This window comes from Calonectris borealis, chromosome 1 (genome assembly GCF_964195595.1).
Source record: "Calonectris borealis chromosome 1, bCalBor7.hap1.2, whole genome shotgun sequence".
Taxonomy (NCBI): domain Eukaryota; kingdom Metazoa; phylum Chordata; class Aves; order Procellariiformes; family Procellariidae; genus Calonectris; species Calonectris borealis.
The window spans coordinates 93461360-93478751 of NC_134312.1; the positions used below are offsets into that span (position 1 = coordinate 93461360).

Here is a 17392-nt window from a genome sequence, read left to right on the forward strand (position 1 = left end):
GATTCTGACAGAGCAAAGAAAAAAAATCACTGCATCACTGCTGGTTATTTTAAGTCATAGTCCCTCTTTGCTCCCCTCCAAACCCCCCTATTTGTTGGGTGGAGGACAGCTACTTCCTTTGTTACCAAAAAACCCAAAACATCTTTGAAATTAGTCTGATAGGGAAAATCCTATGGCATGACTCAGTGGGTGTGGTTAAGTTTTAACAGGTTTCAGCTAGCATTACTCTTCACTTATGCAGACATTGCTTAAGATACTGTCCAAGAAAGAGGAAGTGAAGACAGATATCAAAAGAGGAAAGCCAATTTAAGCATAGTACACAGAACTTGATTACGGGCTCTCATGTAAGTAAGAGCATGGTACAGAGGACAGCCAAGACGGGGACCAGTTGTGCCAAGAGAGGGACCAACCTTTCTACCCAACAGTAAATTCAGTCAGTTGCAGATGCCCAGCTTCAGATCACCTTGCAGAATGCAAGTTGGATGTTTGGGAGACAAAGATGCTGTCCTGAAAGCCAAACAGAGTTTAAGCAAATCTAATAAACAAACCCGGATGTAGAAAATGCAACCATATGAAAGAAGAAAAAGTTAATTCATCCAAAGTATCATACCTATTGTTGGAAGTAGGTATGTATACAACTTGATAATAAGAGGCTCTCTTTTTTTGATAATCCACTTTCAGTTCCAACAAGGATTTATGATAAAAAGATGCAAATCTTCCTAGTTGCAGACTCTTGCAATCCTGTACCACCTGGTTAACATCATGTTGTGGGCACTGGTATTCTTACTACTTTTATTCTCTACAGAAAGAAAGCCAAGTTGAATGTGCTGCTAGACTGCCTTAGCATGAGGGCAGCTGGTCTGATTCAGCATATCAGGTGTAAGCCTGAGCAAATAAAGAAATCTCTTGGTAAAGAAGACAAACTGGAACATACTCTAAACACAGTTTAGAGTAGGAGCAAAAGTCTTTGTGGAGCTAAACTGAAAATTTTCTGGCAAAAATTAAACATGCGGGGGGGGGGGGGGGGAAGGTTTCTTTTGGGTCAATCCAACATTTTGAGTCAGACATTATTAATGTAGTTTTTGAAGAGAGGAAGCTAGTGTATCCTCTTCTCTTTTTGGACTTTAAAATGAAATTTTTTTAGACCAAAAGCTGGTGGTCTTAGACAAATTTGTTAAAGCACTGAAATTAGATTTTACAATATTTAGAAAACTCACATATTTCTTTTTCTCTGAAACTGTTTATTAAATTCAGCATTTCTGTGCAAATAGTTTTGGGTCCTGCTAAATAACTGGTTTTGGCCGACGTTGACTGGAGAAACACCCAATTCTAATCAAGGACACTTGCTTTTCTCCTAAGGGAAAACACAGGTTTAAAATATGTGAATGTATATAGGTTTAAATTGACATGATTATGTAATCTTCGGAAGCCTTTAGCACCAGACCAGTCTGAAGTGCTGTTCTACGTTCTTACTGCCTTGTAGTCTGTGTATGACCGCACAAGCTACGTGGCCTGCCTTCCTTTAACAGTTATGCAGAATGTGTTCTTATATGAGCTGCCATCAAATACAAAATGCATATGCGTATTCCTTTTGAGTAAGTTGTTGTTTGAAAGAAAGCCTAAGTTTCTGTGCCATCTTTTCTTTTTGCCTGCTCATGTGGTTATCAACACAGTACATCTACGTTAAACGTGTAAAATGAGCTGTTTCACAGATTAACCTTTCTTGGCTTTAGCGCCTTCTTCCAGAAGTGAAGATATTTATCTGATGGCTTCTGTTCCGAGTTGGCAGATTTGGTAAGTGCCCCCTCTGTCTTTTACCTACATTCAGAACCATGTGTTCACTGCTGATCAATAATTAACTCCTTGTTTGCCCATGAAATCCTTTCACCCTGCACTAAACAGGCCATTGTGCATCGATTTGTGTGTTTGAATGAGAGAGAGAGAGAGAGAGGTCTGTGTTAGGGCATTCTTATCAACCAATTCAATAATTGTCTTACAGCTTTCTTCTCGGTCCTAGCTCCCTCTCAGTCTCTGTAATACAATTGTTAAAACTGATGGCAGCCATCAGGACATGGCTGCCTGCGAGCATTTAGGATAGCGTTTGTGATGAAGTAGATCCAAGTTTGTGGTGGGTCCTAATCTATAATTTGCAGAAAGCTGCAAATCACCACTTTACAGCCCTTTTAAAGAGTTCTGTCTTCTTGATTGCTCAGACTCAGCCTAGGCTATTCTGAGTGGAAAAACTGGCAACCCCAGTTAGTTTTAAAGGTCAGCCTTTGAGCACTACGGCGAGTATACTCTTTTAGTATGTTTTCACATGGAGCATAAGAAGAATCAGGACCGTAATTATTGGGTGTCAGAACAGACAGGAATCTTCCCCAGTTAGAAGATGCAGACCTGCTTTCAGTGTGAAAATGCTTATGCCTCTCTTCTCGTGCTTTCTTTTCATTTCACTCTCTTCATTTCTTGGCATTTCGCTATCAGTACATCCCAAAGGTACTGCTTCGTTTTGGGAGTAACATTGTTCATTGTGCTGCAGCGATTGTTTTGCCACCATGGACTAGACCTGTGCTCCTCCATGCGTGGCTTTTGCCCACAAGATCTTTTGATGTTGCTGGTGACCAAATGTAGATTACATTTGAACATGTGGGTAAGCAATGAGGATAAAATACGAAGTTTGCTGCGTGTGCAGTGTTGTGTATAAGAAGCTAACATTGTGACTGTATATATGGATAGACAATAAAGTTGCACTGTCTTGGAAGCCTGAAGAATGTACTCTTTAGTCACTTGTCATGGGTCTAATAGTAATAGCTTGCAGGCAGCCAATGCTAACTAAAAAAATTATGTGTGTGTATTAGACTTTCACCATGTCAGACAGAGGATATAATTGCAGATATTAGAAATTAATGGCCAGGTGAAAGGGAACAAGGTCTTTGGATTATTAATAATGATTTTCAAAACACTGTGAAACTTCCCAAAGCCTAGAGGAGACAATGTGATGCAATAGCTTAAAAAAAAGAAAAAAAAGAAAAAAAAACAGGCTGACCCAGATGATTTCAGGCAGCTCAATCTTACATTGATCCTAAGAGGTGCAGGAAGAGGAGAAAATAAGCAAGTAGCTAATATTGGACTTCTTGTTCTTAAAGGATTAAAGAAGGGTAATACATGCTAATCAGTGTAGCTTAATGGAAAGTATATCCGGTCTAATTTGATACTCTTCTTTAAAACTATCAGTATTATTGGCCACCCTTGTAAAAGTAATTTCACTCATGTAATGCATTTTTAATTCCTTTTACCATTTCCTTGGTACTGCACGATTCATTGGCTAAGAAATTTGAAAAATACAATCCCAAAATTCATCAAAATGGATAAAAGAGAAGTAATTAAATGATGCCAGCTTTGATGATTCCCAGCTCACAATCACAAAGCAAGGGGTTTTACCAGGTATTCTGGGTATCAATTTTTAGCCTGCAATATTTTAGCTTTTATTACAGGGAAGAATTAAGTATTAGAAACCTGTAATGGAAAATTCAAACACTTAGTTCATTAAACAGAATTACAGGAAGACTTGTTTAAAGTGTATTTTAGTTTCACCTCTTCAGCCAGTCACATAAGAATACAAGAAGGTCTTCAAATCCTGTATGGGAAGGAGCTTTAGGAACAGCATTGTAAAGCCCAATGGGTGGAGACGACTGAAACATGAATCAGTTTCTGTTCTGATAAAGATGCATGATATTTTCTGTGTGCTGCTGTGTGAATGTTGAAGACCTGGACATGAGACAAGCTAACTTAAAAGTGAAGATGGTTTAGGTTTAACAGAATGTGCTAGGCACTTTAGCACCAGCTGCTTCCATCAGTTCTGGATCGAAGGAAGGAATTGTCCATCTGCCCAGAGATTTCTTTCATAAAATCTAAATAATAGGCATTTTCACACCAACTATCAAACTCTTAAGCACCAGCATTGAAACAGATCCTGAGCCAGAGATGAGATTAGGAGCAGAGCAGAAATAAGACAAATATTATAACTTTTTACTTTAAAATTATTGAAGTATTTTACCAAGGATTATGGTGAGTTCTTTAATCAAAAAAATAATTAATTAGTAATGAAATACTATTGGACTGTGTTTACCTAAGATTTTCTCTTCGGTATCAGTGCACACATTCTGGTCCAATTTAATTGTTGCTGGATTCTGGGTTTTGAATTTTTTTCATACATAATGTAGGTGTCAAAATGGCTCAAGTGATTAACTCCATGCAGATGCAGTAGGAGGTAATGTAAGTTCAGTTTGCTGCCTTGAAACTGTTCCATGATGTCTGTACTCTTATGCTGTCCAAGTGATCACAATTGTTTTCAGGTTTAGCACCAAACTATCCTGAAGTTTGGTAGGGAGCATTTAGCTATTGGTCTTCATTAATTTTTTTCCAACCATCTTCCCTATCTCTTCTAAGGCCATGGGGTACCATATAGTTTGAATAGAATTAACCAAGCTGCCGGTTAGACCATTCTGCTGTTGAACAATATATCAAACCTAGAATTGATCAGGTGTTCTTTTGAAGTAGTCTGATTTTTGTTTGGATCTGGAGTGGAATTATTTTGATTTGGGGTTTTAGGTAATTTTTTCATGAAAACATTAGCAAAACATTATTGAAAAAGTTGTGATCTTCTGTCCATGAAAAAAACAGGTGGGGATTTTTCTTTTTCCAGCAATCCCATGTGTATGGGAAACACTCAACAATTTTCTTCTTGTTTTGACAAACTTCTCAGCACTGGCAAAAGCAGGGAAACATTATTGGTGATATAGTTGTCACTGATAATTAGCTTATCAAAAGGTATTTTCCTAATCATTTCTCTTCAGATAAATGTCAACAGATCCTAATCAAGACTAGATTAGAAGGATTCTGACTACGGGCAAGTCTTCAGGCTGACCTGTTAGCTGCCACTGAGAAGCCTGTTCGTTATCCATTACCTGAGATACTTGAGAGTGTGGTGGGAACCAAACTGAAGCTGACAACATGGAAAGGTTACTAACTTACTATTATGAGTATGCAGTATATGGTGAGCTGAAACTAGATCTGAACTAGATTTAGCTCTGCGTCCACTTCTAGTCCCCACACCTAATCCCTCAGCATTTTGCTTTCTGACTGGGAATGATTTCTTAGGAGATGTAGCATCTGATTGGGAAATTTCCATCCGTGCCAGCTGTGTGCTGGGTTTCTGTTTTCTGGGAAGATAGAAAATATGCCCCCCTTCTTCCTAACCATGCAAGTCAAACATCCTGTAATTGTAAGTAATCTAAGTAATTGTTTTCTGCCTCTGATATCCTGCTGCTTCAGTAGACAATGACCCAACCACAGTCTATGGTGGGGCTGGAGCTGCTTCTCCTTGGTGCTGGTCTCTCACTGAAGATGGTGGGGAGGAGGGGAAGGAAGGTAGTTTAAATAGTTTTTTATCTCTGTTGGATCCCTGTCAGTAAGGGGAGGAGGAGGTGAAGAGCAATGACCTGAGCGTAGCAAATGCTGTTACCCTCTTGCATCACAATTATTTCATTTCTGAGGGGAAGTTAGAAGCAGCAACAGCAATAAAAGCAGCAGTTTCTGCCTTATCTTCCAGAGCAGCATCAGCAGGCATCCGTACCATGACAGTCCACTGCATGCGTCTTTTTCTCTTGCTTCTGCTTGGTTCGTGGTGGCCAGACTCAGAGAAGCATGTGGTGGGAGCTACGAAGGTCAGGGAGCACTATATAGCTGCTCAGATCACTAGCTGGACCTACAAACCGGAATCTGAGGAGAAGTCCAGGTAACAAAGTACAGGATAAGAAGGTTGAAACCAGTCCTGTCTTGTGACTGGAAGTGTTTTATGTCTCCCGTCTCCTGTGGAGTTTTAGAGGAGGACTTTAGAGCCTGATCTGTTGACTTCAGAGGAACTTGTGTGACTTTAAACAGCATGATCTGAACGGGAGCCAGTGAAGTATTAAAAGCTCCTTTTTATTTACTTCATTAGTGGATAGAATTATTTTTATGTTTTCAGAGCACTTCTGTTAAATATGTTCCAGGGCTTGCTTTTATCATCTTCTGTGTGGGTTGATGTTTGTTGTTTGTTTGTTTTAATGTAATTATTTTAGGTATATGGATTTTGAGCAATGTTAAGTTGAGCTATGGTTTGGTAAGATTTCAAAAACTTCCAGACTTTGGAATTTGCAGAAGGAATAAATATGTTCCAATTTGGATACTATCACTTTCACTTAAATCGGAGCCTGATGAACTTTGGAACTAGCTATGTTGTTTCTGAGTTGCTCAGTAGTTTTTGTGAAATGTCCATCCCGAGTTCTGCCGAGTAAAGGTTGTAGGATTAAGCATTGCTGTACGTTATTAAGTGAAAATACTAATTTCAATTTTTTTTCAGATAGTATTGCAGAATGGCCAGCCTACAGGCATACACCAATCAAGCATACAAAATATCTTTTTTGTATTACCACTATTATTCTTAGGATTATAAACACTGCAAGTGCAATGCTACGGATGACAAAACTTGGATGTAATTTAGAATTCTTATGCTATGTTCACTATAGTCACCATATACAGCCTTTATTTGTTCATGAAGTAGCATGAAATGGTACAACTTACTTATACATTGAAGGGTGTATTTGGATACTACTGCATTTTTTTTATATTGGTGGATCGCTTGTTTTCTTTATTTTTGTTTAGCTTGTGATTATTTTTTTAAATGTGAGTTGCATTTCTGGATGTTATGGAAAGGACATTTCCAGTTCCGATTTATATTTTCTAACTGTTCTTTTTTTTTAAGACTAATTAAAACAAAGTTTCTATGATTTCTGAAACTCCCCTTGAAAGTTTAATACAGCTGGTATAAGCAGAATGTCAAACAGGCAAGAGAGAAGAAAACAGGATTTAAATGTAGGAATATGAAGCCAAATGCTGTTTAAGTATTGACCCGGACATGTGAATTTAGTAGTTACAACTTTCATTCTCATCTGCACTGGATGCATCAATATAAGTATCAACTGCTGTTTCGTTAAACATCACGTTTTTCATGCAGTAGGGACCCACAGACTGTCTTAAACCTCAGTTGAAATACCCTATGATTAGCTAGAAGTTTTTCGTACATAGTGCCTATTGAGATATCTCGCATAAGTATTTAGAGCAAGTCACATCCCAAATGAGCCTGATGAACTTTGCAGAGCTTATAGAAATTTAACTCAAAAAAAAAAAACAACCCAACCCACAAAGATACTCACTAAGGAAGAGCTAATGGCTTGGATCCCAAAGGCATTTGGGTATGTAACTTGCCCTGGTTTCAGTAGAAGCTGAATGTCTAAATACAGTGTAAGAATCTGATACTTTTCTACTTCTGGTTCTAAATAACTGAAGAGAGGCTGAAAAGAAAAAGGGTTCTTCCTGAACTATTTCCTTAATTTTCCAATCACACATGCTAGAAAAAGGACACTAACTTGTCGTAGAGATTTATTTGTTACCATGGACAAGTGATATTTATAAGACGCTTCAGAGCAAAGTGAAAACGTGTTATCTGTGCCTGCAGCGCTGCTGCTGCCATTCCTGAAAGTTACGTAGCTAGACCTGCTTGAGTAGTCTGAGATTTCTGAAGTGTTAGCAAGCTATGTATTTTGTTCCTTCTAGCTATACAATTGGCGTTGATAAATTTCCTCTTCCACCCCATAGTCTTATGAGTATATTCTACTCAACATTGTCACGTTAGGGCAGCACTTGTCAAAGAAGGTTATAGATCGGGTCCTTCTCCTTAAAGAGTGAAACAAAATTTTAGCAGTGACTTTAAAGCGAGGGGAATGAATTGAAACGCAAACTGCTTCTGCCTGACTCTTCTGTTGCGAGAGTGTGTCGCAGAGGGATATACAAAAGATCTCTACAAAAAGAGATCTCCCCCTTATGGACCCTGGATGTCACTGAAGCGAGCTCAATGTGTTATCTCTGCCCGGCCTCTCTATGCTTGAGCAGCCCATCAGCTCCCCACTATCAAATGTGCCTGAAAGGGCATTGCAAAAGAAGCAAGTGGAATTACTGTTGGATCCAGTTGTCGTACCTACTGTAAGAAATCAACCAATAAATGTGAAACTAAATACAGGCTATTATCCCTCCAGCCCTCTTCTCATCGTTATTTCCATTCCAGAAGTGTTGTATGCTGGTTTCCTTCTGCTTGCATAAATATTTTCTAAGAAAACATTATGTGGTCTACTGGGTGCCTGGTTCATTAACGTTACAAGACTAAGGACACTTGCAGTGTTTCTCAGAATGCAATTTGCTGACTTGCTGTGTGATCCTTAATTGTTGTCAGGGAACAGTTTTGTGCTTGCCTCCAAGGTCATTGCTGCTGCAGGAGCTTGCTGTTAATGCTGTTGCAGAATCCTTGTGGCGAGTCTTAAAGTTCAAGCATGGGGCTGAGTAAAGAGAAATTCAGGTTTCTTTCACTGTGTTTTGTTAGATGCTTTCTGGGTTAAGCGTGGTGAAGACATCTTCCTCTGTGTCTTAAATGGACAAAACAAAGACATCTTCATCGCGGAATCAAAAGGACCTATAGAAATCACCAGCAAAATCAGGGGTAAACTGTGCTAGGTAGTGTCATTGAATGTCTAATATGAAATGGCGTAGCTCAAGAACATCATAGATTCAATAGAGGAAGAGGGAGAACGGAAGACATTACAAAGAGTTGGACTGTGTGCCTTGCCTTCAGCAAAATGCGCAAGCGATTAAATGTAATTCCAGGATTCATTTTCTAGGATATCTGTTAAACAGCAATGGCATCCCTGGGAATCTTTGTCCTTTTAATTTGTTTGTAACTGTTTTGGTTTCAGATTGGAACATTCAGATCCTGTGTTTAAGAAAATTTCTTACAGAGAATATGAAGTGGATTTTAAAAAAGAAAAGCCAGCAAATATATTTGCAGGTAAACGGGAAGGAAATATTCTGAGTATTTTTGTTTGTTGCTTGTTATAACGCCAGCAACAAGCTAAGCAAGCTTGTATTTCTGTGTCCATTGTTTTGCACATAAACCAAATAGGCCCAGGGGATGAGGCCCCTACAGTGCACTAGGCTTTCAAAGGCCATGGAGAGGTTGGATTTTCGGAGGCTGGGGCTCAGTGCTATCTGCAAATTAACCGCACGGTACAGTTGTTCCCTTTGTTTTCAGCATCTGATGAGACTTCCCATACCCATTTAGACTTGTATGGCACAGTCACAGTGGTGACACTATAAATTCACATGAAAGGAGCCTAAGGCCGGAGGCTAAATATGTTTCCGATAGATCGGTGGAAAGGAAAAGAAAAACTATGAGGTTGGGTGTGAAAGATGTCCCCTTGCCTTTGCCTCTGTTACTGCTTGAAGACGCTTTAAATGGATGGAGGCAAGTTCTCGTACTTATGCCATGCATAGGTATGGTACTTGTGTTCTGATACTTACGCAGAGTACTTCTATAATCTGTCTGTGCTTTGTATTAATAGATAAAATAACTTCAGATGTCAGATGTTCAGATTTAGATTTCAAAGTAAACGTGTGTGAGGTTGGTGATATGAAATTGTTATAAGTGGCCCTGAAAGGTCTAGTCTAAGATCTGATTCCTTCCAGTTTTGTTTGTTCTCCTGTCTTTTCTGAAACTGCTTCTTTCTTTTCAGAGAAAGAAATTTACAGAATAGTTTACAAGGAAGGAGACTAACAAGCCAAAGGTGGTCTTAGGTTTCTTCCATTGCTTATTTTTGCAACATGGCAAGTAGGGATACAAGCCCCTCTTGAAACCATTTGCAGGCTATGCTTCAAGAAATTTGCAACAGGGGACTGATTATTTCTTTAGATAACATTTTGGGCTTGAAAGATCTTTTTGTTCTGTGACTTCTGACATTGAGAGCGCTACTCAAAGAAATGTGCTTGAATGCCTTTCTCTAAACTCTTAGACTATAAAATGTCTGCTTTCCTAAAACTGTTTAATTAAATTGTATGTGAAGGATTCCTAGAAATTCCTAATGATCCTCCGCAGGAAACTTTTGATAAATTTTCTGATTCTGGAAATAACTTTTTTCCCCCAAATTTACCATTTTCCCGTGATTTTTAAGTGCTAGTTGCCAGATATACAATTTATAACATTCCTGACTATGAGCAGCAGGTTTTAAATCCCCACGTGCCTTTTTACAGGTAAATTGCAGTGGTATTACATTCTCTGCCTGTATTAATTTTGCAACTTGTACTTTGAGAGCTCATGTTCCCTAATGGGGGGAGAGAACTCTTCATTTCACTAAACATACAGTTTTGCTCACGTTTTCCTCTCTCTTTATCTTGAATAACTGCAGGACTTCTGGGACCAACCCTGCGTGCTGAAGTGGGAGATACCTTAGTAGTTCACCTTAAGAATATGGCTGACAAGCCAGTCAGTATTCATCCCCAAGGCATAGTTTACAACAAAATTGGAGAAGGTAAATACTATAAAAACTCTACGTTTTGTTCATTTACTTGTAGACTACTACACAAAATATTGAGAGGGGCCCAGGCGAATGTTTGAGGATATGTGTAACACAAATATCTGTTGATCGTGGGTTAAAACTTCACACCCATTGTTAGCTCCTTTCTTGTCCATCAGTGTAACACTAGGAATATGAGTGTCATCTGACATGCACAGTCTCCTGACCAGCTGCCTGTGTGCTAACACTGTTTCACAGAATCACAGAGTGGTTGAGGTTGGAAGGCACCTCTGGAGGTCATCTGGTCCAATCCCCACGTACTTGCAAAATATTCTATTTCAGGACACGTAAACTCTTAAATATAGGTCTTAAAAAAACTTTTCCAAATCCCTTGCAATAGCGTACATCAAGGCATTATTGGTAAAGGCAGTTGACAGTGCTGATCGTGTTGTCCTGATACTCAGCATTTCATGCTCAGCTTTGTGGTGGTTTGCTCCTGGAATCCTCATGAGACTAGCAAAAAGAGATCATAAACGGTGATAAAACTGACAGTTAAATGTCTGCACTAGCACTGCACTTGATTGCCCACGCTTCTCGGATTGCCCTGCCCTGGATGCTGAGCCAGAGCTCTGACCTGCAGTTTACAAATTTCTTCAAGGCTTTGTTTGTTGTGTAGGTACAAAAAGAGTTTTGCAACCCCATCTCATGGAGTTGAACAGAACATGTTATTGGAAGTGACAAGCAGTTCAGTTTGACTATCTTATTAATGTGCCTTTTGCACCTAGGATTTTGATTCTCTGGCTCCCCTTCGTCATACTGCAGATTTGTTGGATGTGGTAGGCCTAGATAGGAGCCATGACAGCCATCTGGATATGCAGTACAGAGAAGGTCTAAGGCAGCCAGGCAATGCTCGCCTGCGCAATGGCTTTATGAGAGACAATTAGAAAGTTGACAAAGTGGGCGGTATTCCTCCACAGAGTATCCGTGAGCAGAGGCTGAAGCTTCGTGCCGTCCTAACCCTAGTCAGACTGATGAAGAGCCCCACCTTTTGGCAGTGATGACAGTTCTAGGAAATCTTTAATCTGTAAGAAACAGGATGGTGGAATAGCTACTCTCCCCTACGCTACTCTCCACAATGTGAGCAGAATCATGAGTTATCGCTTTGAAGCTGAAGTATCATAGAGGCAAGAAACAAACCAAGCTTTTGGAATTGGTTGTGGGAGGACATTCCAGATGCTTTAATTGCTCTTTGTCTTCATGTCATCCTACTGACTCTTTTCTTGACAGGCTCCCTGTATGATGACAGAACATCACCTGCAGAAAAACGAGATGATGCTGTACTTCCAGGCCAGGTCTACACATATGTGTGGGATATAACAGAAGAAGTTGGTCCAAGAGAAGCTGACCTTCCTTGTCTTACTTATGCATATTATTCTCATGAGAACATCGCAACGGATTTTAACTCGGGTCTGATTGGAGCACTGCTTATCTGTAAAAAAGGTAATGAGATGCTTTAAGACTACTATAAGGTAATATAGTTTCATTTCTTAATAAAGTTAAGGTTGTATGATAATGAGGGAAGACACATTATTTTCCTTTTCACATCTTTACATGCAGTGTAAAGTAAATGGTTTTCAACATCTTTCTTTTAGATGTTAAAGTTTTTAAATGCTACCTTTCGTGCAGATCCATCCTATAATTATAGGATCGACAGAGAGCACTATAAATAGATACATTTGCCTGTACTGGTTGCATTTTCAGCTGCTTAACTGTTAAATATATGACCTCAAATTTCCTGTCTTAGAATAAATATTTTTTAAAGCTTCATTCAAAATGGTTTAGCCATTCCAGAGAATAAGGCAGGAAATAATTCTTTTACCTATGCCTTTTAAAGGCTGTCTGATCAAGAGGGTGTAGCACTCTCTCTTCTATAACAAGGGTTTGAAATTGCAGAGCAGTGTGTCTTTTGCTAGTCATTTGAAAATATGGCCAAATTTGAACAGATTATAAGTCTTCAAAAATTGCTTTGCATGCGATCAGGGACTTGAGATTTTAGCAGTTTGAGTCATTGAATTCAAATCTCCACTAATTGTGAACTGGTGTCTTGTAGGATTTGTAAATAACTGCTAGGTACATGTCACTGATTTGAGGGAAGTTTGAAACAGCATACCACTCTGTAAGCTACTTAAACTACTTGCCGGTCCCTTAAATCCTAAATTTTTCCAGGTTATATATCCTTGTTTTAGTGAGAGCTCCGTGAGTTATTTAGCTTGATTCTCTTTCCCTGCAGTTTGAGTCAAACATTCGGTATAGACTGCAGACTGCATGGACTTGGACCTTGAAGCTTTCCTGAAAGTAAACATAAAACTGGTTCAGTGTGGGTTGTTCAAGGGCACTCTTCTCACTAATAGATATCCATCTAATTGCAGAACACACCTACTCATATCACCTCAAAGGAGTGGCATTCATATTAATTATGTTCCTCCTGAAGTTTTTTGAGAATTAATGCTTTTAGTATTATCTAGGGCTTGTCGTTTTCCTAATTTTCTTGCGTTTTCTTTCTCTGTGTTCGTGTGTATGTGTGCATTTTATGGCATAATGGTAGAGTTAATCTAGACAAATGCTTCAGAATTACTTGCTTTCCTTCCTTCAGGCTTCTCAAATTCATGCATATATTGTGGGCTTGAGTTGGATATAAGTTTGAGATGGATTGGTTTGACCACTACCTTCAAGACAATTTGAGCATGTGTTTCTAGCTAGAGCAAAGACAGATGGCTAACTACTCAAATTTTTAAGATTTCTGAACAAGGGTTCTTTGACTGGGCACTGCCTGTGGTAGGTGTGCAACGTGCCTGTGTATTTGGTCTGGCTGGTATGGAGTTAAGTTTCTTCACAGCAGCTCATACGGTGCTGTGTTTTGGATTTGTGGCTAAACAGTGTTGATAATACACCCACGTTCTAGCTGTGGCTGAACAGTGCTTGCACAGTGTCAAGGCTTTGCTTTTTCCTGCTCAGACCTCCCCAGCTAGTAGGCAGGGGGTGGGCGAGAGGTTGGGAGGGGACACAGCTGGACAGATGAACCAAATTGGCCAAAGCGATGTCTCCTACTATATAACGTCATTCTCAGCAATAAAAGCTGGAGGTAGAGGAAGAAGCAGCAGTGCGGGGGGAAGGAGGGGTGTTGACTTCCAAGGTGGTGTTCTGAGAGACTGGCTGGGCGTCAGTCTGCTTGTGGGAGATGATGAATGATTTCCTTTGTGTTGCTTGGGTTTTTTCCCCTCTTTCCTTCACCTGTTGAGCCATCTTTATCAACCCACAAGTTTTCTCACTTTTGTTCTTCCTGTTCTCTCCCCTGTCCTACCGGGGGCGGGGAAGCATTGAAGTGGCTGTGTGGGTGCTTGGCTGCTGGCTGGGGTCAACCCACCACAGTCTGACACATTAAGAGCAGCATAGGTGGCATAACCTGGGAAGGTTATAAAAAGTGGACTTTTGAGTTAAAGCACTGACTGAACATTCTTTGCGTGACAAGCAGATCAATTCCTCTGTTGATCTGAGACTTCTTTTGTGCAGGAAAACAAGACTTTGTAGCCTCTCATAAATAGAAAGGATTACATTAAAGATAACTGCTTCCACTGCCAGTGTCTCTTCCTAAGTAGAATAATCAGCAAGTTCCCAAATTTTTAGTTCCTGCAGTCCAGAGGGACATCTATTTTAGTCCTGGATTATGTATTGAAAGTAGCAAATGGAAGTTTTTGATGTGAGCAATCTACAGAAAGAATCAATAAAATCACAGCAGTTCTGCGTGGCATGTCCAGAATGAATTCTACTTGTTGATAGAAATCACACCTGTATCACAAACTCAACTAGATGGTTTCTTACAATTCAGCAGTATTTGTTAAAGTCTTTTGTATGTAAAGTTTGTTTGCTGAGTGGTTGGTTTTATGCTTTTTAAAGGAGCTGATGACCTGCGTGTAGTGCTTGAAAAGGCAGTGTTTACACTGCAGGTGACTCTGCCATCATTCTTCTCCTTGCCTCACAGTCTCAAAAGAGAGGCCAGCATCTGTTTGTGGACAGAAGGCTGTTTGGCACTCACATTCATTAAGGCGATCCCCGCAACACATTGCCAGAATTCTCTGAGACAATTCATTGCATGTTGTTTAATCTCCTCTGGGATATTACAGGCCTTTGATTTCACGGTTACCCAACCCAAAAGTACTTTCAGAAATAAAATCACTTTATGAGCATTCTTAAGGTCTTGTTTTGGTCAGGCTTAGCCAGTACATGCTAACAGGTGAAGCAAGCTCATTAAATACGCATTAATGCCACTATGTTGACGTGAAAACTGCTTTACTTCTGCTTCAAATTAAGACCTGTTATTTCTTCTTCATAGGAAGCCTAAATGAGGATGGGTCACAGAAACTTTTCAACAAGGAGTATGTACTGATGTTTGGTGTGTTTGATGAAAACAAGAGCTGGCAAAGATCAGCATCACTCAAATACACAATTAATGGCTATACTGATGGAACATTACCAGGTATTGTTCAGGCTTATGTGAAATGAAATAAACATTAATGAAGACTGAATATTACCTTTGTTTGCTCTTTATGCCAGAGAACAGAAATGTGGAGGAATGGGATACAGCCTTTTTTAGAACACACCTGTGAGCATCTAAATTGTAGAAGAGAAACTGTGCTGCTGGAAGGAAGTCATGCCATATTTCTGATAAGAAACAAGATTACTTCTAAGAAGAGTTCTGCTCTAAGAACAGGATTACTCACTTTAAAAAATAAGAAATCCCTCCATTTTTTTACTCAGCTGATGGGGAGAGAGTGATGTGATTAAACGAACTGCTGGTTTTACAGTATATAGGACATACTAGGTGAAGAACTTCCTGGAAGTCGAAAGTCAGTTACCATTACATTAAACAATTATGTGGTAAGACTAGGAAGGTGGTAATGGGGTTATTCTGTTGCTAGTGTTTTCCCCTTGTTCTCCTAAGGAACTATTTTCATGTCTCTGTCCAGTCCATTGAGCACCTGTCTTAGGTGTTTTTTTTAAAAAAAATTTTGGATAGAGTAGTTACTGTCACTAGATACAACCTCATTCTTAAGCTTGGATTCTTGCCTTTTTCTTTTCTTTACTTTACTTCCTCCCCACATCCCCGCCCCCACACAAACAAGGACAGCTCAGTTGTCCAAAAGAGGCTACTGGTTTTCTTCCTTCTTTGCCAGCTCACTATAAGTCAGGTTGTCACTTGCATGTAAGATTTAAACACCTATTTTCCACTGATGTACAGGATTTTTGTATCTGTTCCATTTACAAGCTTGTGAAACTTCCTCTTGTTGCAAACACTGATTACAGGAGTCAGAGATTTTTTTTAATGTTTTGGGCGAAGATTCACTTCAGACCTAGCGTGCGTAGGAAACTTGCATGATTTGCCTGTATTCTGAACCCTACTCTCATTTCTCTTTCAGATTTAGAGGCTTGTGCGTATGACAACATTAGCTGGCATTTGATAGGAATGAGTTCCAAGCCAGAAATTTTCTCCATTCATATCAATGGCCAGTCCATGGAGCAAAGACGTCACCGAGTTTCTACTGTTAACCTAGTGGGAGGAGCATCAACCACAGTAAACATGACAGTGAGTGAGGAAGGAAGGTGGCTGATATCTTCTCTTGTCCAAAAGCACCTGCAAGGCAAGGAAACGTCTATTTATTTGGCAACTGTAGAGTTGTCCTTCTCTTCTTTGTGTCCCAAATGGTTTCTGCTGTTTTGCAGTGGTGCAGTTACTGCGTTCCAGATGGTTGTCATTTCACTGAGAAACCACTGGAGAACAGGGCGTTCTGTTGGAATGAGAAGTGCATGATGAGCTAAAAGGCATTCTTATCTGCAGCTTTACTGCTGTGTGCAGATCACAGAGCAACAGTGAATCAGTACTCCAGTGTCTAAGTCTCTGTGAGCTGTTCAGACAAGCACCATTATAAAATGAGTAAGGAACCACCTGTTTCCTGAGAAACGGAGCACTTTCAGCTAAGGGTCCCTCAATCTGATGAAAATATTCATCATGTTCATCGTTTAAAAGTGGGTATCTCTCTCTCAGCAGTGATCAGAATTCTGTTTTAAAGAATGAGAGAAATGTCTCTCTTACAAGAGCTGGAAGACATGTTGTGAAAAAAAAACAGGGGAAAAAAAAGCTTTCTAGCTGTTCAGCTGGTATTTTCAAAGAGGGCTAGTTGAGAGAGCTTCTGTATTCCATTTGATTAACATGGGCTCCTTGGAAGGCTCCCAGCCTATATCTAGTCTACATGGACGCAGCCTCTTCAAGCCTGAAAAGATGGCAAACAGATGAACAAGCACTTGTTAGCAGCCTTAGCTAAAGAAATGAGAAATGCAGCTGAAGTGGTAAGGGTTCATAAAATGGAAAATCACTATGGTACTGTTTCTTCTCCATTAGCTGGAATGCACGGTTACCTCACTGTAAGAGACTGTGGAGACAAAGAGGTGAAGAAGAGTCGTCTCTCCTATAAAGAACGTCTTATGGTCAAAAGTTGGGAATATTTCATTGCTGCAGAAGAAGTTACTTGGGATTATGCCCCAAGTATTCCAGACAGCCTTGATAGGTAAAATAATACTTTGTCAACATAATACGGAATGTTAACATGAAATCACAGAATGATTGAGGTTGGAGAGGACCTCTGGGGATCCAAAGGCAAAGTTGGATCCAACAGCAAAGTTGGATCCAACTGCATAGGGCCTTATCCAGTTGAGTTTTCATTGTCCCCAAGGATGGGGACTCCTCAACTTCTCTGGGCACCTTTGCAACCTCACAGTGGAAAGTTTTTTCCTTATACCTAATCAGACTTTCTCATGTTGCACCTTGTGTCCATTGTGTCTCATGTCTTCACTATGCAACTCTGAGAAGAGTCTGGTTCTGTTTTCAACATAATCTCCCA

At 39.8% G+C, this 17392-nt stretch overlaps 1 protein-coding gene across 4 annotated transcripts in view; it reads left to right on the top strand.

Annotated features, from left to right (window-relative positions):
* Nucleotides 1-1117: 1117 nt before the first annotated feature.
* The window catches only part of F5 (coagulation factor V), a 40314-nt gene continuing 24039 nt past the window's right edge, over nt 1118-17392 (top strand). Inside the window, exons 1-7 of one of the 4 annotated variants that reach the window (XM_075167378.1) lie at nt 1118-5797; nt 8847-8938; nt 10332-10454; nt 11727-11939; nt 14830-14973; nt 15914-16135; nt 16894-17059. In XM_075167378.1, the coding sequence (XP_075023479.1) occupies nt 5637-5797; nt 8847-8938; nt 10332-10454; nt 11727-11939; nt 14830-14973; nt 15914-16135; nt 16894-17059 (1121 nt within the window). In that variant the 5' untranslated portion in view covers nt 1118-5636. The other 3 variants (XM_075167388.1, XM_075167409.1, XM_075167398.1) reach the window with 3 other exon arrangements.